At 43.2% G+C, this 26,118-nt stretch overlaps 1 protein-coding gene across 5 annotated transcripts in view; it reads right to left on the reverse strand.

Annotated features, from left to right (window-relative positions):
* Window positions 1-2,185: 2,185 nt before the first annotated feature.
* Window positions 2,186-26,118, reverse strand: part of Mmaa (metabolism of cobalamin associated A) — a 28,450-nt gene continuing 4,517 nt past the window's right edge. For 4 of the 5 annotated variants that reach the window (XM_038312295.1, XM_038312298.1, XM_038312297.1 and 1 more), the window contains 7 exons: window positions 15,000-15,490; window positions 12,730-12,852; window positions 8,473-8,643; window positions 6,614-6,670; window positions 5,201-5,286; window positions 3,379-3,528; window positions 2,186-2,494 (listed from right to left, as the gene is read on the reverse strand). In XM_038312295.1, coding sequence (XP_038168223.1) covers window positions 2,207-2,494; window positions 3,379-3,528; window positions 5,201-5,286; window positions 6,614-6,670; window positions 8,473-8,643; window positions 12,730-12,852; window positions 15,000-15,441 — 1,317 coding nt within the window. In that variant the 5' untranslated portion in view covers window positions 15,442-15,490 and the 3' untranslated portion in view covers window positions 2,186-2,206. The remainder of the gene's footprint in view (window positions 2,495-3,378; window positions 3,529-5,200; window positions 5,287-6,613; window positions 6,671-8,472; window positions 8,644-12,729; window positions 12,853-14,999; window positions 15,491-26,118) is intronic. The other variant, XM_038312299.1, reaches the window with a different exon arrangement.

Raw genomic sequence — 26,118 nt, forward strand, 5'->3', positions numbered from 1 at the left:
GAAAGAGTAAAGTTGACACACTGTGTAAAACATTCCATAGTCCGGAATGCAGTGTGGAGAAGGGTGTTTTATTTGGGAGAAATTTCATAACTAAAAGTAATTGTGCCCAAATGTATATAGCTGTAACTACTATCAAATAGTTTAAGACATTCAAAGAATTAAGCAGCGCCGGGGTTTAAAGACAATCATAAATAATCATATGAGCATGATGGTAGTAATAAGACCGTGGAGAAATTCAAATTATAAATAAGGTTTATGTAGCTTTAGGGACCCACACTTTAGCATAGTAAAAACAGCAAGCAATATTTCCTATATGCCATCATGATGCTGAAATGATTTTCCTGAAAAATGTAGTCCTCACCAATTCTGTACAGTTATACGCCAGCCCCACTTTTCCAGAAAGGAAACCGAAGCCTGTAAGTCAGTTGGTGTGCAGGCTTAGAGGCTGGTCTGGTTCAAGGTTAAACACACAGTCTAACTCTAGAGTCTAAGTTCTTGGTTCCTGTGGTGTATTTTCTCCCTTGAACCTGTTGTGTCCTTCAGCATCAAGAAAAACATACATCAAGCAGCTAGGAAGATGGTTTAGACGGCCAAGTGCTTGCTGTGGAGGAATAAAGACCCAAGAGTGACCCTCAGGACCCACACAGAGGCTAGACACCGTGTCATGTTCCCATAATCCCATGGGTGGAAAACTTCAGATGAGGAGACGCCTAGGGCTTGCTGGCCAACCTAACTGAATTGCTGAATCAGAGGCATTTTCTCAAGAAAACAAAAAGTAGATAAACCAGGCATGGTGGTATACATCTTTAATCTCAGCACTTGGGAGCCAGAGGCAGGTGGATCTCTGTTCAAGGCCAGCTTGGACTACATAATGAGTTCCAGAACTACCAGGGCTACACAGTAAGACCCTGTCTCAAAAACAAAAAAAGTGTACAGCAATAGAACACATTCAAACATACTCAAAGACAACCTGTTGCCACCACATGCAAGATATAAAGGGTGTTCTCGCTCTCTCTTTCACACACACACACACACACACACACACACACACACACACACACAGTAGGCCAATGAAATAAACTGACCAAGGAAAAACTAGTAGAAACATTTTGTAATCTTCAAAATGAGTAATCCTGAACTCTCCTAACTCTACCTGAGTCTCTTGGGAACTGTGGGCCACACCTGTAGCTGCTTTTCCTTTCTGCCTGTCATGGAGAAGAAGCCTTCCAAGGCCAGCCATGTGGACTTTAAATGTTGGGAGTCCCCAACATCATTCCCGCTGTTTTATTAAAGTATACATGACCACATTAGAAATCTTTAGACTACTCTGGTACACTAACTGCCAATCATGCCTTTTGATTCTCAGAAGTCTGGTGAGAGTTGTTCTGGCCTCAAGTGTTCAGAAATGTGGTCATTGGCTTATGTTTCCTCCGGTCAGTCAGAGAACAGAGAAGTGATAACGTTTCAAAATGTGTGCTCTTTGCTTCTCCGCAGCTTCCTCCACTTTTGACTCTTAAGAAAAAGCTACTCTTGCGGGGAATATTATGTTAAGGTGTGTTACTTTTGTTTATGTTGCATTCTGTCAACTCTGTGAAGCTGTGATACCTCGCTGCCTCGAACACCTGATGGTCTAATAGTGAAGCAGGAGCAAGAACAGGCAGGGCTGGCAGGCAAAGAGAATGTACAGAAGGAAAAACTGGAAGAAAGGGTTCATAGAAGTAGCCCGAGAGGAGGGCATTAGGGGTCAGCCACCCAGCTACACAGCTGGAGCATGTAGATTGGAGTAAGAGTAAGATTTAAAGAAGAGAACGGAAGAAACACAAGGCCAAAAGGTAGAGGGGATAATATAAGTTAAGAAAAGCAGACAAGAAACAAGCCAAGCTAAGGCCAGACATTTATAATTAAGAATAAGGTTCCATGTGTGATTTATTTGGGAGCTGGGTAGTGGACCCCTCCCCCAAAGAGTCCAAAGAGCATAACACCATACTACCACATACTGTGCTGGCCAGCATGCCAGGGCATAAGAAATGGGGAGTGGGACCAGTCCACACAGCAGGCTCACAGTTACTGCCATGTCTAACCGCACCTCCCACAGTTCACACAAGTCAGCTGGGTGACAGACGGATCACAGTATAAAGACACAGGTGACATTTGGATATGAAGTACTCAAGGAAACGCTACAAAATGATTGTATAGGGTAAGTTTATTAGGGTTTGCTTTTAAAAGCTTTCAACAATAAGTCTGCTGCTAGTCCTGGGGAGAGGGCCCCGCTGAGAACCTTTCTCTCCATCAGAGGAATCTGTTCCCGGATGCTCGGATGGGTCTTGAAATGTTCTAAGATGTTTTCCTGAATGAGATTCCACATCCAGACTTTCTGCTGCTTCTGTCTCTTGGTGGTGAGCTCCCCGCTGGCCAGCATTACGTGCTGAAATTCTCTCATTGTGTCCCACATCTCACTGATGCCCTCTCCACTTCTGGCAGAAATGCGAATTACCTATTGAGAAGGCGGGAGCAGAACTGTTAGTTCATGGGAAGTCTGAGAGCTGTCAATGAATCCTTACAGTTTACGGAAACACGCTAGCATACACTGCGGCACGCGCCTCAGATTAATAACAGCACAGCAGAAATAAGATGTCGACTTAAGGCCCAATTCTTTAGCCCAGAAATGTATTTTACCTTAGGATGGCTCAGATAGATAGATGGTCAGGGGAATCCCAGAGGACCTGTGAGCATCACAGGGTGAGCAGAGATAACGGTAGGAAGGGCTTCCAGAGGTCTGAGTGCCAGACATGAAGCCAAGCTGAGGAAGAGCTATATTCCCATGTCAGTCAGTGCAAGACTGGGTACCCAGCACCTCTATGGACAAGATGGCACCGCCCCAAACAGAGGTGCCCAGAGAAGCCAGCAGTAAGAACAGCCTGATGCTTTCACGATGATTGCGGTTTACCCTTTACTAACAGGACGTCCTCCTGCAGATGAGCTGCAGCTGACGCGACTGCTCTGCTTCCTGCAGTATTGCTCTTCATTTTCTCAACGTGTAGACAATAACGGGAATGGAAGCATCAAATCACAAGCCTTTGCTCTGCCACCCAAATTCCAGCACAGCTAACCTAACCATGGAGTGCTCTATAATCTTAAGGGCAGCTATCATTCCCAATGGTTTACATCAAGTAACGAGCAGTCTCGTCTATTACCTCACTCTAGTTTTTGACATCCTGTGGTTGAAAGATTACATTTAAGATCTGGCTCTGTCATAGTTTTCAAAGTGCAGTTTTTACATTCCAGCAAAGACTGATTATACGTCCAGTCTGAGACCTATATCCTCTGCCCTAAGGTGCACAGTCTACTAAGTGAGAGACGGAGAGGAACACAGCAAACCTTTGGTCTCCAGACTTCTGAGCGCCTGCGGAGCAGCTTCAATGCGCTCACGTACTCTGCTTGGATTCTGCGGGCTGGCACAACCAAGTCTCCATCAGATTTAGTTATAACTACCAGATCTGCCATCTCAATTATACCCCTTTTGATGCCCTAAAGAGAAGAGAAGAACCACATTAGTCAGAAACCTTCCAGTTCCTCTCAACTAGAATGAAAAAGGACAATCAGTAGATGCCGTGATTTCAGAGTCACGTACTCTACTGTCATTCTCTCTGTATCTTCCTAAGATCCACGTGCCAGGTTAACACAAAAACTACCTAAACGCACCAGCTCCTGGAATTACTGAAGTCATCTCTAATATCCCTTCCAAACTTAGAGACGAACTTGGTAAAATATATACAGACTTCGAGTAAATAGACGATCAAGACAAAACTTCATGGAGTGGCAGGATGTAGCTCACGTCATCTCACTGAGACAAGGTCAGCCCCCCCCAGCTCACTGCAGGAAGTAACGGTGAGAACCTATAGTAAATTATAAGCTAATCATGCAGCCCGAGTACAAGGAAGGGAAGTTATTTGACTAGTATCATACACAATACATAAGGCAAGTGGAGAGAGTAACCAAGGGTGACCATGACGTGTGGCCACTGCCTAGACAGGGTGAGAGAAGCATGACTGTCCCCAGTCGAGCAGCAGACACACCAGAGCATGGGGCCTCTCACTGGTTTGGATCTTGATGAATCTCAGAAAGGAGTGCTTCAGGCTCTACCCATTCCCAATGCAAGTCCCACAGACCAGTCAACAGCAAAGTGCTCCCTGTTGGGACCACCCCACCCACTTCGGAGGTTTTACTTTTTCCTTGATAAAATCAACTTGACTTGTTTATCTTTCTTCAGATCCTTACTCTTCGTCAACATGAGACAATTAACCCCACAGTCACCGGGTTGGGGTCATTCTGGTGACTGCTGATCACCTAATACCTTAGTCCCCTGCTTAAGCCCACCAGAAAAAATCTTCCACATGACCATGGGTGAGTCTGCCTCCTCCCACCCACATGAAGTCCCACCCCTTGCACACAGAGACCTATGTGTGGGTGTATCCCAGTACCTCCCACCACACACACACACACACACACAGAGAGAGAGAGAGAGAGAGAGAGAGAGAGAGAGAGAGAGAGAGAGAGAGAGAGAGAGAGAGAGAGACCATCTGTATGACCCTTCTTCACTAGGACAGCCTTTGGCATAGAGCTACAATTATAAAACTCTCCTGAGTTTTGGGAATTATTCTAATGAATTATCAAACCTGGGATAAAGTGGAGCCTTCAGCTTTGTGGCCAGTTGCTCAGTGGTACAGGTGACCTGGTACAGCTGATGTCTGAAGTGAAGGGACACTATGGAAGACCATGTCTGAAATCCACAACAAGTCTAGCTGGCTAATGACGGATGACAAAGGAGAGTGCTGTACTGTTGGACAGCATGCAAGCTACACAGTGATATCACATAAATTACTTTAGAGCCAAGAGGTCTACAATAACCGTGATGCTGTGGTCTCTTTGGGCTGAAGCCCTCCACTTTCCAGTCACTTCCATGCTGTACAGGGAAAAGTTTAAGTTGTGTGAGTAGCTCAAACTCACACCGTTTAACATTAGTTGAGAAACAAAAATACACATACACACATACAGAGAATCTGCCTGTGGCTCATGTACCTCAGCCAACTGGAACAATGTCTTTGCCTACACTACCTTCAATTTAATTTACAACAATACTATGCTTACATTTGTACTTTCAGAGACGTACCCAGGAGGGCTGGGGCACCAAAATCATTACCTGCAGTTCATCCCCTCCTGCTGGTGGCAGCAATAAAACAAACATATCAACCATATCAGCAACAGCAAACTCCGACTGCCCCACACCTGGAATTTCAAATCACAGTTTTATTTAAAATATTCAGCCGTAACATTTCTGTCGTCAAATTTACTGAATCATTTCTATTCTATTTCATTTAATTCCTCATCTTCATGGGCCATACATAAACCCTTTAAAGTCCTGTTGCTATAACTAAACACCCAAGACTTGATAAAGAGAGAAGTTTATTTGCTCAGAGTTATGTAGGCCGGCATAGAGTAGGCATCTACTCAGAGAGCGTCACATGGGAAGACAGCAAGCATGCTGATGCAGGTGTCTCTGCCCTTCTTGTGAAGTCACAGATGCCATCACAGGGCTTCATGCTTGCCACCTTAACTACTTCCCAAAGGTCCCACCTCCAAATGCTATTACCATAAATTTGGGTTAATCTGCCAACACACCCTTTCTTTTCTCACTAGACCAATGTTTTAGATGACAGCCTTCTAGAAGATGTTCTCAACCTGTGGGTCATGACCCCTTTAGCGACCAAATGACCCTTTCACAAAGAGCCTCCTAAGACCATTTGGAAAACAAAGATATTTACATTCCAAAATTAGTTATAAAATTGCAACTAAATTATTTTATGTTGGGGGGGTCACCACAATGAGTAACTGTACTCCAAGGTCACAGCATTAGGAAGACTGAGAACCCCGCCTTAAGACTTCCCTTCTCTCCTACTCTTCAGCTTTCTTTTGGCTTCTGTTTCATCAGTAAGTGGCTTAAACACTGTGACTCTAACCTTAAACCATGTCTGCCAATATTTTCATCTCTTTTTGCCTTTTTGTCCTTACTCCCATTCTGCAAACCCCCAATTCTCTCCTCTTTAAATATGCTTGAAGAGTCCTCTCAATTGCAGCCACATACCACTGAGGGGTCTCATAAAAGCCATACCCCATTGCGGGGCTGGAGAGAGAGCTCAGTGGTTAAAGGTGTAGTAGTAGGAGGAGTGGGCTGCATTCTCCCTGGCTAGCTTATACCCCGAAATAACAACAGACAAATTATATTCATTTAATCACTACCTGGCCCATTATTTCTAGCCTCATATTGGCTAACTCTCACATCTTAATTAACCCATTTCTATTAATGTGTATTGCCACTTGACTGTGGCTTACCAGCATGAGTCTAACTAGCATCCGCCTCGGAGAAGAGAGCCATGGCGTCTGCCACACTGCCTTCTTCCTCCCAGCATCCAGTCCTGCCCTCCCCACCTATCTAAGTTTTGCCCTATCAAAAGGCCTAGGCAGTTTATTTGACCAATGAAAGCAATACATAGATAGAAGCCCTCCTACATCAAAAGCACTTGATATTTTCCAGAGGACCTGACTTGGTTCTTACCACCATCTAATGGTTCACAACTGCAGTTCCAAAGGATCCAACACCCTCTTCTGGCCTCTGTGGGCACCAGGAACACATGTGGTGGCACAGACATACATGCAGGCAAAACTTATTACACACATTAAAAACGGAAAGTCATCTCCTAAATCTATTCAGCCAGTTTCCTTCTTTTGTGTTCACTGTGTCCTACACCACAGAGGAAACAAGGGAAGCACTTCCCAGCTCCTCCCAGCAGTCTCAGCCGGGCCACCCACGCTGCAGTTCTGGTGTGGACAGCACTGCTGGAGAGGCCTCAATCCCAACCGCCTTCGTGAACCCTCACTCCTCCATGAAACCAAAACCAGGAACAAACATCCCACAGCTTCCTCAACCATCACCGTACTTCCCGCTTTCTCTTCACAGGCCCATTTCTGAGCGACCTAACTGGTGCTCACTGTCCACGTTCTGACCTACACCGCAGCTTGAACACTGCAAACTCTCTCTCTGTATCTCTACTAGTCATCTCCTTTCCTCCCCCAGAGCGGCAGTGGACCAGGTCACGGCCCATATCTCAAGGTCCCCTTTCAGGCAGGTAAAGGTCACCTGGAAACAAAGGGGCCTCCAGATGAGATCTCTGAAGGTTGGTCAGCTGGTAGTTCCTCTTCATGTTCATCTTTCTGTTTCCTATTCCTTCTCCTTCTTTCCATCTGGAACCTAGGTAGATCTGAATCCTAGCAAATCAATGTGGCAGCTGGTCTCCATTTTATCCCTATTTCCTTCATCTAACCTAAACCTAATTTATAACAGTACAAAACTACAAGCCATATTAATTACTGTTAGATCTGTACTTACTGCCCAGTCTTCCTAAAACAGAATCACTTGGACACCTAGTAAGCACGTCCCAGTAATGTACTGATAATTCATGTTATTCTGCCTGCCAATCGTCCTCTGCATGGTGTTCTCTATTGCTCCAGTTCTCCTTCCTTCTTCACTCTTACATTCAACAGAAAAGTCTTGCCAACTGACTGCCAATACTTTTGATCTGTCTCCTCTTCTCTAGCCCTGCTTACCTGAAGTAGAATCTGCATTTCCTTTCTTTGATTGGCACCATGCTCCATTTCCCACATCCATCCTAAACCTTTTAACCATTCCCCATTCTGCTGTAGGGTTCCCTCCAAACACATGTGGGACGGCCCTTGTTCAGGCTTCCCATTCTCTTTAGAGAAAACACTTTGGCAGGGCACACAAATAAAACTTGGCCTTGGTCACTGTTTGAGCTCCTCTCTTTGCCCTCAGTGTTATAAGTGGCCTAAGCAAGCTGCACTTCTCGGGATGAGCCATGCTTTCTCTGTGTCTGTCCGTGCCTTTTACCCCCACTATTAACACCCACTTTCCCTCCTCTAAGAAGTCTTCATTGATTCCTCCAAACACTGGTTTGGGTTGTGTCAAACAAATTCACCACAAAGCAACCCAAAAGATCACTTCTCCCCAAGAATGTGAACAGCTGGAGCTTTCCTTTCAGTGTCTTCACTGCATGTAATTATGTGCTAAGGATGAAACGGCCTCAGAACCCCAAGTTCCCAGCTGAATACTGTGGACATCAGGTGTGCCTATGTAGTATTTCCTAGCCCCTGCACACAGAACATGCTCATTTACATATCAGCTATGCGGACATGTGGGCCACTGTTGCCTTTTATATGGAAGGCTCTTGTGGGTGAGGAGCACAGCCCATATACTCATATTGCCTGTGGGACAATAGCTTGTATTTAATTCCACTTCATATCTGTTGAATGAACTAAGTGAAATCAGTTGTTACTCATCTTCAAATAGTATTCATTATAATGGTACATCATTTTTATGAAATAGAATATCACACTCACCTACAGTTTCAATAAGAATGATGTCATATCCCCCTCCTTCACATAACAGAATAGCTTCATTTGTGGTCCTTGTCACACCTCCTAGAGTTCCACTGGTGGGAGATGGCCTGATGTATGCATTCATATCTCTTGATAGCTCTATCATCCGGGTTTTATCACCTAAGAGGGATCCTAAAACACAGCTACATTTTACAATCATGAAGGACTAATTACACCAATCAGCAAACTGCAAGGGGACCTTAGTTACAACAGTTCTTCCCAATGTTCTCCTCCCCTCACTGTCTATCCTCACAGTGGAGGAACTAGTCAATCATTCCTGAAAACCAACAAGGCCGTCCCAAACTGACTAGAGGTTCACACATAAGCCCTCAAGCTCCCCAGGCACCAATCCTTCCTTACCTTCTTTGACCAATGCCAGTCTCCCAGGACCAAGCTCCCCCTCTGGCCGAGTAGTGTAGTCTCTAAAGAGCCATCTCCACATTGGCGTGTCTGCCTCTTTGCTGCTGTCCTACAAGGGCATCTAGTATGTCCTCTTTCACTAATTTACAAGTGGTCAAATCAGGGACCTGGCTCTACTGTCCCTGGCCACTTCATTTTGGGGTGTTATTTTTATCTTCCTGAATCCTTTGTCTCCTCATAAATGGGACAATTAAGTCATGGTAAGGATCAAAAGAGATTAGGCAGGAATGGAAAGCGTGTTTCAGAACCCGTTAACAAAAACAGACTGTCCATCTCACACTCACTGATGACCTGTTTCCTTCAAGTCTTTCTAGAACATTTTCATGATGTGCCCTTTGGTGTAAATCTCAATAGTACATAGTAACCGCTCTGTAATCTGCTAGCACCCTGGAAGACATAAGAAAACTTCGGTGACCCTCTCTTTTCTTTTATTACCAAGAGCAGCCTCCACTCCCCATCCTCTTATGTGCACAAATGACATTTTCTCAGCCTTATGCAAATACTGTACAAACGTGTATGGACACTACCTTTAACCCCAGTCTACCCTTACCTGCCGCTGGACAGTGAGTGGAAAGCACAGTGAAGAGATAGAAAAGATCCCTACAACCCACCTTGGGGTCTCACAGCTACAGGAAATCTGCCAGATCTAGAGACATTCACTTGTCACAAATGGGGGCGGGATACTACTGGCACCACCTGGATAAAGGATGGGATTTTGCTAAGCAAACCTCAATTTATGGCTCAGCCACTACTTACAATGAACTGCCACCAACAACAAACAATTGCCACCAAAGTCACCAAATGTTACCAGTGCCAAGGTTGCAAAAAGTCCCCTGCCTATGAACCTCATCCTAAGGATGCTGTACACTGAATGTTAAGCAAAATGGTTAGAGTAGGTACTCAATACCCAGAGAAGGGATTGATTATATTTTTGAACTAATTGAGGTATTTGAGCAAACATCAATATTTGAAAATTCTGAAAGAATTAAGACCCTGGAACCACTATTACCTCTTTCTACCTTTTTATTAAAAATATATTTATTTTTATCATTTTAAATTATGTGTGTGTGTGTATGCATATCTATGTGTGAGTATGTGTGCATGAGTGTAGGTGCCGGCCTCATATCCCCCAGAACTAGAGTTACATGTGGTTGGGAGCTACCCAAGGTGGGTGCTGGGAACGAACTCGGGTCCTCTGCAAGAGCAGTCAGTGCTCTTAACCACTGAGTCATCTCTCCAGCCTACAAATTTCTTTTTGCCATATAATTATATAGTAAATTATATTTACAAGCTAGTAAAGACTGAGAAGCTCCTTAACGGTGCGCCCCTTCCCTTCACTGCCCCATGTCAGGGCTTCTCATGGGTACTGACTCTACAGCACTTGCTTCCCATACACCTCAACTACCTTATTTACCCCACATAAACTTTTCCTAAAGTACTTTTCTGCCTGAAATCATCCATGTGGAAGCATACAATCTATCATAGCTACATCATATTACCCTATAGACCCCATCACATTGAACGCAACATTATGAAGTTTGAACCATCCAAACTGTTTGCTGTAGAACCTGGGGGTGATCTCAAGGCTATCACAGGAAGGTTTATAAATCTAAGCACAAGGGCAGACAAAGGAACTAATGCTGCTTAAACTCTAATTTAGTGTTATTTCCAATTATATTTATAAGACCAGGAATCCATATTTATAATATTCTATTTACCTGCATGTATTTTTTTGAATAGCACAGTTTTAAAACCCTAACAACAGGACTCTTCACTTTCAGTTTGAGAAAGGTTAAGAGCCACAGCTTAGTCGGTAAAGTGCTTGTCTTGTATGAGGAAATGAGTCTGACCCTTAGAACTCTGTAAGAAAATCAGGCCTGGTGGCACATGCTTATTATCCCAGCACCGAGAAGCAGACACGGTAGATTACCGGAGCTTATTGACCAGTCAACAGAGCCTACTTGGAAGGCTCCAAGAGGGTGAGCCATTCTGTCTAAGGAAACAAGACAGGCAACACCCAAGGCTGTCCTCCCACACATACCTGCACACACATATACATAGAAAATGAAGGTTAGCAGCCACATAGCTATGTGCTTTAATCACAGGCTATAACATCAGTTCTGCTATTAATTACTACTTCAAGCTATTGTTTTCTTTCTGGAACAAATACTCTAGACCATGAAGGTAGAGCGGAAATGGCCTTCTTAGCTGAATGATGTTAGGATTATTTATGAAAGTCCTTCACTAGCACAGTTCATAGATTTTCACAGTGCAAAGTTCTTAAACAGTAAATAAACTAGACAACAAATTGACATGGATTTATTTAATCTAGGAACTTGAATATAATTTCATTTACAGTTAAATGTTCTATTACAGTGAACCAAATCTTTTGAATGTTGAGTCACATTTCTCAATAAAAAAAATAACAAAAATTGTTATCAACTTCTCTAACCTAAGGTCTTTCAAAAATTACTTCCTGCAGAATACTACAGCATACAAACCAAGCACTTTCACTGAGTACCTAGGATTTATCCCTCAGAGCACACATTACAGAGTGACTGCTTGTGCTGCCTGTCTCCCCCTAAGACATAAACACCCTGAAGCATGTCCCTGCACTGCTGGTGTCTCACCTACAGAGGGTACCCATACCCATTAAGTGAACAACTGCCATCTGAGCAGCTTAACTCACAAAGGGAGAAAGGGGAAAATGTTTCCTAAGTATTTACGGGAAAGACTTTATATGTTTTCTTTAAATGGTCCTTGGGGATTTAAGTTTATATTCATTTTATCTCTGATGAGCTGCAAATTAAATGTTGAGTGATTGCATGACCTCACATTAGCATGTAACTCTGAGCACGGTGCAGCGCAGTGTGCCCTGCAGAGTGCTGCAGGGAATCAGCGCACATTACATGGTCCTTCAAGCGCCTTCTGTTTCACTGGACACTAACAGACGGGTGACAAGCTATAAACAATTGTATGTCGTCTCCCCTTCCCCCCCCGCCCCCACTAATCTTTACTGAAGAGATGCTACACCACCTTGAAGATAAAACTGAGAAGTTAGGCCCACTAGAGAAACAGACTATGAGAAGGGGCTGGCCCTAAGCATGATCAAAGGGCTGGGATGTGTGTCCCTCTAACCCTACTTGAGTATCCACTGAGATACCCACAAACTGACCTCCTGTGTAGAATTCAGTACTTCCTAACTAACTCCCAGAGTTTCCACCTGTGTTATAGCTGAGATGGGAAAGACATCCTGGCAGTCGAGAGCCAAGAAACACCACAAAGTCACACTGCACAACAAACCTCACACTCGAGCTTTATGAGGAGTGAAAAACCCAGGAGGGTGGCTGTCCCTGCTCCAGCAAGAAGCAGCAGAGAATTGAGCAGAGGACAGGGTTTATATAGGGTTTCAAGGGCGGGGGAGTTTTCCAGGGTGGCCTGGGACTGCAGGGATTATGGCCTGATCTTGAGGTAAGATCAAGGATTGGTGGGATTTTATTTTTCTGTAGGGCAGGGCCTGGCCACTGGGACCTAGCCACTGAAGTTCCTGAGGCTGGGGAGGGGTCAGGCCTGGCTAGACTACCAGAGCAGTCTAGGGGTGGAGCCTAGCAATCGGGAGGTCTCCAGAGGTGGGGCCGTTTTTCTCTTTTACAGAGAAAGACATCCCTGAGTTGGCATAAATAGTGAACACCACCTCACTCTGCAGAACAGGAATGGTTCCTCTCATAAGGTCAAACTCAGCTGGCAGGGGTCCCCTAACTGCCGACCCCGCTGACCTGTAATGGCAGCCGTACTCACCACCACTGGTGCAGGAAGATGGGTCCACGGCTAGCACAGACAGCCTGTGCCCTCTCTCAGTCAGCATCTTCCCAAAATATTCTATGAAGGTTGATTTTCCTGCACCAGGGGGCCCAGATAATCCTGGAGTGAGATAATGAAATCAGCACCATGACTAGTTTTGATGAATAAAACATTAGCTTACCTTCTGCTTCCTCTAATTTATGAAAATCATCATTGACATATTTCAACACGCCTTAAAGCAGTCAGTGGAAAATCCATCTCTTTATCTAATTCCCGAGTAACAGTGAGACACACAGGCACAATTCTAAGATCCATGTTTATAAAGTTCACTTTTGCAAACCCCGCCCTTCTCCTGTACTGCAGGTCTGAGACACGCTGCACTGCTTATATTTCAATGTGCAGAACTTGTGCACCTGCCCTCCTCTCCTCACAGTGGGCAACTGTCCTGCTGCCCACTGGAAAAATAATCCATTACTCCAGAAACTGCTAGGAATTGAGAAAGTAATTTTCTCTACAAAGATTTTTCCTTTGTCTTACTCATAACTTCAAGAAAGAAAATCCAGTAAAAGAAAATCTTAAAACAAACAAAAAAAAAAATCCTGATGTTCAGAAAGGCAGGAAGGCCCCTACATGGAGAGCCAGTCAAGCATGACAGGTAAGGGTCAAGCCTTGAACTGTTTGTGGGGCTCACCCTAGTGCTGCTTCTGACCAGCTCTGTAGTCTGTATGGTTCTGCCTCAGAACCCTCCTCAGGACAGTAGCTGCTGCAACAGTCGGGGCCTTTGCAGGTGGTTTAAGGGTTAAATGAGATAGTGTTTAATATGGTGTCACATATACTGCATGGCCTGCAGAACATTAGACACGGGCATCCAATAATCTTCAAGAGTGCATACAGTGTATGGCAGGCTTAGGTCCTTACTATAGCTCATGGTATATTTCCATCTTAAGCACCTTAACAGGTGCTGAATAAACTCATGCTGCTTTTATTGATGATGATGATAAAATGACTGAAGACTTGAGTTTATTAGAACTAAGATCAGAGTAGACTACCCAGAAGGCCCAGAGAAGGTGTGTGTGACTTGCTAAGCAAACACTGGGACTTCTCTCTCTTCAAGGGCTCTCTAAGGCCTACTATAAGTCATGCTGGGGTTTCTTCTTGGGGGTGTGCTAGTCTGTCTACAATCCAGTATCTATCCAGACCCAGTGTAGTTCCTCAAAATGAGAGTCCCTCCTTGAGGGTAGGGGAAGGAATGTGAAATGTAGGGATGGGTACAAAGGTTGGTGAGAGACCTGTGTGTGAACGCGGCTTTGAAGCATTCATCTCCACACCTGGAACAAGAGGACATTTGATTCCTGTGTAACCAATACACAAGGATGTGAGTCTAGGATGACGTCAGTGTTTCTCTGTATCCACTCATCACCCGAAAAGTCCCAGCACTATCATCACATCTCAGGCTGTCTTTAGAGAACAAGCTGCCTCAGAGTACCTGCTTCACTGCCATGGGATGCCCTCCGTCCACCAAACTGCCTGGCTTAACTCCTGCTACTCAAAATATACCTAAATTATCCAGAAATATAACAGCTTACTCACAGTCTAGGACAAAGCCAAATAATCCAGAAAGCTCAAATGAACATTTAAATTCAGATGGTAACCACAGCATGGAGATGGCTGGGGTTAGAGCCACCCCTAGAAGCTCTATGAAAGTATCTGGGTGAAGGGAGAGGCTAGAGTCATACATAGGACATGCCTGGAATCCCAGCATTCAAGAACTTGAGGCAGGAGGATAATTCGAAGTCAGCCTGTGTTAGCAAGACAATAAACAAACAAACAAACAAATAAATAAATAAATAAATAAATAAATAAATAAATAAGAAGAAAAAGTGAGACTTGTGTATAAGAAGAAAACAAAACACCAAAGAAACAGAATTTCAAAAATGTGACTAGGCTAACCTGGATCAGGCAGGAAAAGAGAACTCAGTCTGGACCAGCCATCTGAGGACTGCCAGAAGGAGCAGCACTGTGCTAACAACTCTTGTGTATACCTCTGCTCTGGAATCCACTGCCAGAGTCTTACAACAGAATGATTACTGAGGACACAGGCTTGTTTCAAATGGCCACGGGAATTCTACAAATTATGAAGATTACTACTTGTAAAAAATATCATTTAATTTATTTCAAATGTTCAAGGAAAGAAGTCTTCATCCAACCTTGCACTATGTGGATGAATTCAGAAAGCCATTTGCTGACAATAGAAAAAGAAAACCGACCTACTCGAAACGTGAGGGGCTTTCCCTGGTTGAGCCGCTCCTGCTCTCGGTGGTGGGTGAGGACTCTCTGAAGAAGCGCCTGAGCCAGCTCCTTCTTCCTCGCATGAGTCGATTCCACAAGAGTTATAGCCTCCGCTAAGCAAGCTCTTTGCCTGCCAACTAAACCCGTATAAAGTTTATCCACAAATCTTTGTTCTTTATCAGAAAGTCCTTCTGTGTGGTCCTTCAAGGTTGCCTGGGCACATAACGCTCTCCTTGGGCCACCAGACAGCAGTGTCCACTGGGTACAATGGTGTCCTGAGGGCTTCAGCAGCACAGCACTTGGGGCTCCAGATGCAGGATTCCTACCTGAGTGAAGGATGCAGTGGAGACGTGGGGAAGGCACCCTAAGGCTGTTTAGTAAATGCTGGTAAGGATGCAGTAGCAGTGTGGGGATGCTCATTTTGCTTGTAACTGGATACTTTCTGACTTAAGTATGATTTATGAACTCCCTAGAAGGAAGAAAAAGATATTTTTGAGCCCAACAGACAATTAAAACACTGAAGTAGTAAAACTGAGACTGTTTTTCCTACATTCTAAGATATGAATGATCAGGATTCTTGATAATATATGTGATAACTAATTTTGGGTGTCAGCTTGACTACATCTGGAATCAGCTAAAATCCAGGCTACTGGGAGTACCTGTGAGAGATTTTCTTAATCAGGAAATCAGGAATGAAGCAGGAAGACCCACCCTGAATTTGGGCCACACTTCCTGGTGGCAGCCCACACAGACGTGGAAAAGAAAACCTTGCTTTTTGCCTGCTTGCCCTCACTCTCACCGCCCTGCTGCTGAGCAGTATTAATTAATGCTTCTGCCAGGATTAGCGCCAGCTTCTTCAGGGTTTACGCAGACTGAAGAGCAGTTCTCCGGGAATTCTGCAGGACTGCAGCTCCAGACTGGGACAGTGAGCCATTCAGGCTGGAGAACCGAGAAGGGCAGAAAGCGTACTCCTCCACTGCAGGCTATTGGCTGGAGTTCTACCTGACTTTCCTTCATGATGGACTCTAACCTGTGAGCCAAATAAACCTTTTCCTCCCCAAGTTGCTTTTGGTCATAGTATTTCATCACAGTAGCAGAAACCTAGCTGGGAAATTAAAATTTAGGCGGCCTCCTTCCTTTGTCATAGTTAGAATAACCCAGAATAATTCAGAATAACCCAAGACATGAAACTACTTTATTGTATTTACATTAAAATTACTCTGTAAACAAACCAACACAAGGCCCTGTAAATATACTACATAAGCCTAGCATCCTGTGATCCATTCCCAGGACCCACAATAGAAAGAACTGACTTCCAAAAGTCCCAACTTCTAAATACGTGCTATGGCATGCACACAAGTGTGTGCACACACATAATAATAGTAATAATAATAATAATAATAAATGTAAAAAAATTACAAAATCTTATTAGACTAGATATTTTCTGCCATTTTTTCCCTTGCATTCATCTTAATGATTTCTTCAGGTCAACATACCCGACTCTGAGGTGTACACAAAAGATTCATTCAAATGATTCCCTCTGCTGCTGGCCTCCTATTCATTCTCTACATAAGGAATGTGATTAGGAGTGAAGCACTTGAGGCACAAGTTTAGACACACGTACATACTCAAGGAGACTCCTGAATAATCTGGTATAAGCGCACAATCAACAACAATAAGCCTTAATGTGAAGTAAACCGCGGAGGCCGTGTAGTGAGTGACCAGACCAGTGCATCTCGAGATGGTCAGAAGCACCTGGTGCCTCTTCAGAATGCCTCTTCCCAGCCTCACAGCAGCCTCTGAAGGTTGAGCAGGCTAAGGCCTGAACAAGCACAGAACCAGGCAAAGAACATTTCCAGCTTTACTGAAACGCTCAACACAACTACCCACTACATTAAAGAAAGCTGACGAGTGTGAGTCAGAATGGGGTAAGATATGAGCCAGGGACACTCACTTTTGCAGTCCTGACTCTGGGCAAGTCACAACCATTCTGTACTTCAGTTCCCTCTGGTGTGAAAATAGGTAGGAGCAGGGTAGTCGGAAGGATTAAATGACTCAATTCCTGTGGGAAGCCTGAGGCATTCAGCATCAGCCTTTGTTGTCATTATATCAATTTGTAAACACTGTAATACCAGGTCACATACCCACCTTCTGGGATAAGCTAGAATTTGTAGATAGCCATAACCTGCCCAATTTGAAGTTTATGGTTGTTTGCAAATGTTGGTTGCCCTATACACCTTGTGGCACATTAAGTTACTTTATTGCTCCAAGGTACTCTCTCTAAACGGTACTTCAAGGCCCATAAACCTGAAATTTATTTCGGTTAATAATCAACACTCTACTAGGCACAAAGAAGAACTGGGTTAAGGTTCTTAATTGGCAGAATTAGAGCTGCTCTGACTTTCCAAGGCAGCAACATTGTTCTCTACTTTGAGGAAGCCTGTGATAGCTATTCTTGGGTGTCAACTTGACTACATCTGGAATTAACTAAAATCCAAAGGACTAAGCACACCTGGGAGGGATTTTTTCTAAAATTCTTTGAAGTGGAAAGACCAATTTCTAATCCAGATCTTTGAAGTGGGAAGATGAACATCTAATCCAGATCTTTTGAAGTGGTAAGGCCCACCTCTAATCTTAGCCACACATTCTGCTGGAAGCCTGTATAAAAGATATGGAAGATGGAAGCTCTCTCTCTTTGCTGGCTTGTTCTCACCTCCCTAGCAAGTCCATTCCTTCACTGGCATTACAGCCTACTTCTTCAGGATTCCAGTGAACCCTGAAGACCAGCTGAGACATCTAGATTCTTGGACCTTCTGTTCATAGGCAAACATTGTTGAACTAGCTGGGCTAGTTTGTAAGACATTTTAATAAATCACACACACACACACACACACGTGCATATGTGTGTGTATAGATAAGCATGTATGTATATATGGTATCATCTATATATTTATAGATTATATTTATATATTTTATATATTATTCTATGAAGTTCTATTACTCTACAGAATCATGACAAATACAAAGGTATTATAGCTTCTCTTTAAATAAAATTAGTCTTATTCTAAAAGGACAATTTATTTTTGAGATTATAATTACATTATTTTCCCCTTCCTCCCTTTCCTCACACCAAACCCTCCCATATTCCACTCCTTGCTTTTCAAATCCATGGCACATGCACAGACATGTACAGATACACATACATATGCATGTGTGCCTAAACACACACACACACACACACACACACACACATTCCTACACATAACCTGCTCAGTCTATATAGTTACTTATATGTATGTTTTCAGGGCTGGCCATTTGGTGGGCTCTTCCCTGGAGAAGCCTATTTCGCCCACTCTCAGCATTCCTTAGTGGCCTGTAGTTCTTTGTATGAGCTAAGGCCTTGCCTTGTGGACTTTCCCCTGTCCATTTCAGCATGTCTACTGTTGTCCTTGTTCACCTTGTGTTTAGGCAGTCAAGCTGGTGAGACTTCAGGTGTGTAACTCCTGACTCTTCTAGGAGACACAGTCTTATAGCAAAATACCCTGACAATTAATTTCTTTCTTTTTAAATTGTTTTTTCAAGACAGGATTTCTCTGTGTAACAGCCATAAAGGTCCTGGAACTTACTCTGTAGACCAGGCTGGCCTCGAAATCACAGAGATTCACCTGCCTCTGCCTCCTGAGTACAAGGATTAAAGGTGTGCACCATCACAGCCTGGCATGATAAATATTAAATTTGTAAAAAATATTAAATATCCATCACTACCCTTCACACACCTAAAATAACAAAAACTGTAGGAGTTAGAAAGATGACTCAGTGATTAAGAACACATACTGCTCACACAAAGGACTCAAGGGTTAGTTCCTAACACCCCTATCAGGTAGCTCACTATAGGGAATCTGACACCCTCTTCTGGCCTCCATGGGCACCTGCACTCACTTGCACATACCCATACAACGTGCAATTAAAAATAATTATTTGGGGTCTGGAGAGATGGCTTAGTGGTTAAGAGCACTGTCTACTCTTCCAGAGGATCCAGGTTCAATCCCCAGCACCCACATGGCAGCTCACAACTGTCTGTAACTCCAGTTCCAGAGGACCCAACTCCCTCACACAGAAATACATTCAGGCAAAACATCAATGCACATAAAATAAAAATTTTAAAAAAAGAAAACCAGCTTAAAAATTAAGTAAATTTTTGGGGGCTGGAGCGATGGCTCAGCAATTAAGAGAACTAGCTGCATGTCCTGAGGATTTGGGTTCAATTCCCAGCACCCACATGGCAGCTCACAAGGGCTGCAACTCCTGTTTCAGGGACTTAACATACTCTTCTGGTCTCTGAGAGCACTGCAAGCAAGTGATTGACGAAGTTTCCGTTCTGCCTGGTCCCACAGCCATTCAGTTCCAAATAAACACACAGAGGCTTATGTTAATTATAAATGGTTTGGCTTATTGCTCAGGCTTATTACTAACTAGAGCTTTAATTTAAGTGTATTAAATTAATCTATAATTCTTATCTATGTTTAGCCATGTGGCTTGGTACTTTTTCTCAGTAAAACATTCGTATCTTGTTTCCTCTGCATCTGACTTGCAACTGCATCTCTGCCTTTCCTCTTCTCAGAGTTCTCCTAATCTAGTCACCCTGCCTATACTTCCTGCCAATCAGCACTTTATTAAACCAATACTAGCAACAAGTCTTTACAGTGTACAGGAGCATTATCCCATGGCAACACACAGCACAGACATACAGGCTAGTAATACACCCACACTAATAAAGTATTTTTTAATAAATAATCTTTTTTAAAAAATTAAGAGGGACTCTATCCTGGGAGGCCTTTATCAGCATACCTTTAAGCACAATTCTTATGAGCACTGCTATCAGCACCACTAGACTGGGAATTCATGGGCAAGAACTGCGTTTTTATTCAGCCATTCCTTTCTGAGCACAGAATACTCCCCAAGCCCAGGAGAGGTGATCAGAATAATAATGAAGCATGGATGGTTACAGAAATGGTGTTAGGTGTTCCAGCCTTAATCTGACCTGGTCCCCCAGTTTAAGGAAGTTGTAGAACCTTAAAGAGGCAGGACCTGGCTGACACAAGTGATTCCCTATGGGGTAATCCCTATGACAGTTCTATTTGCATCTGTCCCAAGCTCTTGGCTTTCTGTATGTCTGGGTGACATGAGGAGCCCAGCCATCTGTTCTAGCTACCATGTCTTCCTCACCATAATGGCCTGAAATCCTGAGACCAAGAGCCAAAGTAGGGCTTTCCTCTCCTTCACATCACTTCCTTCAGCTACATTTAGTCAGTGGTGAGAACAGTAGCTGATACACAGCTATCAGCTTTAACCTTCTATGTAGTTCCTCACAGCAGTCCTAAAAAAAAAATTACTATAATAAAATTAACTGCAAAAGTCCAATAAAAAGATTGTTTTTCTAAGTAGGGTCACATTTCCAGGTTTGGAAATTAGGATGTGGACATACCTTATGGAGGTTTCTATTCAACCTATTGCTCCTTCATAGGAAGGATGCTTCATTATCTTCAATGATGTTGCCCTAGCACTTCAAGAGCTTGCAGAATAAGACACATCACACCCAAAGAAAACAAAACAACAAACAAGCTGATCCAGAAAGTGAGTAATCAATATTACAGGAGCTAGCTGTCTCTGAGGAGTTCAAGTCTTCAAGCAGTCAATGCCACAACTAAGTCTAAAAGAATGAAAAAGCTAAAGAATGAGGCAGTTTTTCCAGGCTGAAGCCTTAAATGTGTAAATTCAGAGTAGGTACTTGGTCTAGTCCTTGCTATATTAGAGAAGATGAGGAAAGTCAATGAAAGCAGAAGGCCTGGGTATACAGAACTAGTGTTGGGAGATGAGGTTTGAACCAGAACAAAAACTGAAGCGAAAGAACTACCGTTTGTCTGTTGTCATGGAAAAATAAAAGGTTTTTACAGAGGCAACACAATCAACCTTATTATTATTATTAGTGGTGGTGGTGGTGGTAGTAGTAGTGGTGGTGGTGGTGGCGGTGGTGGTGGCAGTGGTGGTGGTGGTGGCGGTGGTGGTGGCAGTGGTGGCAGTGGTGGTGGTGGTGGCAGTGGTTGTATGGTAGTGGTGGTGGTAGTAGTGGTGGTGGTGGTGGTGGCGGCAGTGGTGGTGATAGTGGTGGTGGTGGTGACAGTGGCAGTGGTGGTGGTAGTGGTGGTGGTGGCGGTGGTGGTGGTGGCAGTGGTGGTGGTGGTGGTGGTAGTAGTAGTGGTGGTGGTGGTGTGGTGGTAGTGGAGGTGGTGGTAGTGGTAGTAGTAGTGGTAGTGGTGGTGGTAGTAGTGGTGGTGGTGGTAGTGGTGGTGGTAGTAGTGGTGGTGGTGGTGTGGTGGTGGTGGTAATAGTGGTAGTGGTAGTGGTGGTGGTAGTAGTGGTGGTAGTGGTGGTATGGTAATAGTGGTGGTGGTATGGTGGTGGTGGTGGTGGTGGTAATAGTGGTGGTGGTGGTAATAGTGGTGGTGGTATGGTGGTGGTGGTGATAGTAGTGGTGGTGGTGGTAATAGTGGTACTGGTGGTATATACATCTTGAAGCAGTGTGAGAGTTCAAGAGTGACGAGACTCTGGTAACAGAGCCCAGCGTAAGAAACTGAGCAAGGCTCCCTAGCAAGGAAACAAAGGAAGAGGAGGACACAGACCTGGGTGGGGCATTAAGGGATAGAAAACAGAAGCCAGATTAGAGAGTTTCCTGTCCCTGTTAGAATCCTCAAAGCTGACACATCTGGCATGCTGCAATTACTTAAAAACAAAACTACCACAAAGATCCTGCTGATGTGGGATTCCCCTCTCTATGCTGTAAATATGTTTTATTACCACTGGCTAATAAAGAAGCAGGCAGCATGGAATAGAGCAAGGCGGGAATTCCATGCAGGGATAGAGGAGAAAAGAAGACAGACTTAGGGAGATGCCATGTAGCCACCTAAGGAGACAGATGCCCTGGAAGATGTCTGTACTCATAGGCCTAGGACTGAAATCCAGGACTTTGGGCTCTTTCTTACACTTTTTTCTTAATGAAGTATGTTAGTACAAAAGAGATGTCCTATGGGGAAAAGGAAACAGATATTCATAACTGCCTGTCTTTGAAACTGAGTAAGATGAATTTTAGTTCCAATGAAGAGAGGCTGGAGAACAGAAGAAAACACCCTCATGCCATGGAACATTTGTACTATCAAATCTAGTCCTACCATCCTATAAAAGATGTTGTCACATTCAGTCTAAACACAAATTAGAACTATTTAAAATATATCCCTTTTTATTAACAGGCCTTACCATGTCTACTTCTTGTTACCAAACAAGCCCCGAGCAACCCCAAGCCAAGCAGATCACACAGTTTCTAGTCAGGTGAGCATTTACTATATGCCATGCACTAATCTGAGCATTGGGATTGTGGCCACAAGAAAAGGCTGCTGCTTATGTTCTCAGGGGGAAGTCCATTTATGGTCTGTCTGTCAGTCAGTCACTACGGCTAGGTCTGAATAAGCCAGGGAAAGCAGTCAGTCAAAGACAAGTTAAACACAAGGCTTTACAGACAGATGACTAACTGACTTTGAGTGAGGCGTGACGCCAGCACAAAGAACTCATCGCACAATTTTTAAAAGGATCTCTGGCCATTTCATGTAAAATTCCAAAGTAGATAGTGGGGAGTGAGATACAAGAACAGAGATGAGAAAACAAGTCGGGAAATTATTGTAATTGTACTGATGGGAGATGAAGGCTTGGACCAAGTGAAGACGAGGCTGAGTCAAATTCCATATGAATTCTGAAGCATTTGTTTTATACAAGATGCAGGATGGGAAATGGAGCAGTTAAGACCTAGGTAAAAGGTCTTCCTGAGCCACAGAAAGCTGAAGACTAGGAGAGGAGGTCTGAGGTCTAACCAGGAGTTGAGAGGAGATGTATCCAACAAAAATAAACTAAATTTTTATTATTTTTGTGTGTTGGGGACACACGCTTGTGTGTATAGGTATGGTCAGGCATTGTCACAAGTGTATGGAGGCTAGGAATGCTGCCAGATGTTTTTCTTAATTGCTCTCCACCTTGTATACTGAGGTGGAGTCTCTCACTTGAACTGTTCACTGATTTGGCTAGGCTGGTTAGTTAGCTTGCTTTGCGGCCTCTGTCTGCATGCTGAGTGCTGAGATTACAGGCATTTAGTGGAGGCTGAGGACCTAATCAGTCCTCACACTCGCACGACAAGTGCTTTATCCATTAACCCATCTCCCCAGTCCCACATTAATTTTTTTTTCCTAAGACAGGGTTTCTCTGTGTCACTCTGGCCGTCTTTGGAATTCCCTTTGCAGACCAGGCTGGCCTCAAATTCATAGAGATCCACCTGCCTCTGCCTCCCTGGTGCTGGGATGAAAAGTGTGCACTATCACTGCCCGGTCCCAGATTTAATGTTTAAGAAAACCCATTTGGATATCAAGTGAGCAGACAGTTGCCTTTCAGTCTCAGGTTCAGTACAGAAATCAGAGCTGAGGCTCAGTTTGGGTATCACCAATGTTTAGATGTTGTTAAAATCCATCTGATATAAACTTATTTTAAAACTGATTAGAGAGAAAGGAGATAGATAGCGATTTTAAAAATAAAACTTCATATACATTATGATTATAATGGTGCTTCTATGTTGTCTAGCAGACTATATTTTTATGATTTTTAAAAAGCAGCATGTTATTATAGTGTACAGTAATGGCATCTCTGACAGTGTCCCTGTCTCTAATTTTGTCAACTCTGTGACTATATTATTTTACTTTACAAAGGGAATTGAAATATGCTAATAGAATTCAGGGTGCTAGTCAGCTAAATTAAAGATAAAAAGGATTAGTCTACTTAATCCAAGTTGGTGGAATCACCAGGGCCCTTTAAGATGAGGAAGGAGGCAGGAAAAAAGAACAGCCTGATGGCATGAGGATTCAATCTACACTTGCTGACTTTGAGGCTGGAGTAAAAGGACCAACCAAAAAATGCTGACTGGAAAAATCAAAGAGGCAGATTCCACTGAGATGAGGATGGAATAAAGTATCAATGGCACCTTAATCTCAGCCTACTTTGACCCATGCCAGGCGTGACCAACCAAACTCTAAGACAACGAATTTGTTGGACCAGCAAGAGTTCAGCAGGTAAAGGTGTTTGCCATGCAAGCCTGACCACCTGAGTTTGAGCCTCAGAACTGAAGTAAAGGTAGATGGAGAGAACCAACTAAACTAAGTAGCTCTCTGACCTCCACATGCTGAACTAGGCATGTGCACCCTCCCTCACAAATTAATTATTAAGAAAATAAATCTATATTGTCTTAAAGCACTAAGTGTGTGATGATTGCCACAGTAACAACACCAACAGAAAACTAATACAGTTGCTATAGCAACCACAAAATCTTTTTCAAAGATTAGAATTTAGATTTCTAAATGAGAAATGTCTAATAACCACTCATGATTTAATTATCTTTGCCATAACCTGTGACCTCTCCATTCCTCATTTAGGTCTCTTCCTAACCCAGGAATCAACTTGATGAGCCTTTTACTATTTATTGTAACCTTCAGTGTTACATTCAATACATGTGCATGTCAACTTCCAAATTAGACATGAAATTAGCATATCTTCTAAAAAAGAAACTAAAAGAATTACATGCAAGGTGGAAAGGGCAGTTAGTGTTTTAGCTATGCTTCTACACACAGATTTTCATCAGAATCATACAGAGATTAGAAGTGCAACCACTCTGAAACATTCTATCCATAGGCCACTTTCTATGTCTATTCTGCCATAAAAATTTTTTTGACTGACAAATGTCTCGAGTTGAAATAGCACCCCCTGAAGACATATTCCCCCCACCCTTCCCAGACAGTTAGTCATGCTAGTCAGTGCTCCACGACCTTTAGTTTACATCTGCGATACAGTACTTGTTGCCTTGTCTTGAAATCTATTAACCGATTCTCATCACTCATGACAGCTCAAGATCCCCCCACAGAAAGGAGAGCATCTAGTCTTTACTCCTCAGGCTGGGCAAGAGTCTGACCAACAATAAAACTGTGATCAGAGAACCCATACAAAACACACTTTGCTCTTCCAAGTGCCCTGCTTTCATTTAAGACAGCCTTGGTATCTAACCAAATCTCCAAAGAAGAAATTAAATTGGAAGGAACCAAACCCACTACAAGGATTTGACCAGATGGAAATATGTCCATTTATAATAGCACAAGCACATTCTCTAAAAAGATTAATAAAAACTGTCTAATAAAAGAGTATAGCTTCCTTTAACATAAAAACGTAGTTTCCTGAAACAATTTTAAGATAATGTTTTATTAACTGAGTATATCATGCATGCAATGTCTTCTGACAATTTCGTGGCATTCTCAGAAAGCCTACCTGACTATCTGATAAGCTTATGGTTTGTTCTGCAGGCAATTCTTTGAGACCCACACAGATCTTAAAAGTCCTTTAAGTGAAACACAAGAACTAAGAAAAGAATGGTATCATTTTTACACACCACCAATAAACTAACACTGGACTATTTCCAAGGGTGCTTTTCTTTGCACCCCGCCTCTATGTGGATAGCAGACCCCAACACCTCTGCCCCACGTCATGGTAGTATATCTGAGGTTTTGTGTGTCCTTTCCTAACTAATCCATGCAATAATCCTACAACAAAGGAGATCCTGTCGCACAGGTGAGGAGGCTCAGCGCCATGAGGTGGGTTGACAAGGCCTCACAAGTGCTGGGATTTCATAACACAGATCTGGATGGTAGGCCCTCAAGAGAAGTAAAAGAGCCTTTACATCTGGATGTGGAATGGTTACATCTGGCTGTTTATTGGCTTTTTTAAAATCAATTTTGTCAAAATTAGAAAGGCAGTATGACTTCCCAATAATGTGTTAGGTATAAAACAGACTAAATTTTAAACATTTTAAAACATTCTTTTATTTCACAGAAAAGTCACACCCAGTAAATCCGTAATTTATATAACCCATTATTTAATTAAACTGATTTTAAAAGGCCCAATTTCCTAATTGAATATTTCTTAAAAGCAAATATAACTTGGCCTAATCAACAAGTTTCTATC

This window comes from Arvicola amphibius, chromosome 15 (assembly GCF_903992535.2).
Source record: "Arvicola amphibius chromosome 15, mArvAmp1.2, whole genome shotgun sequence".
NCBI classification, from domain to species: Eukaryota; Metazoa; Chordata; class Mammalia; order Rodentia; family Cricetidae; genus Arvicola; species Arvicola amphibius.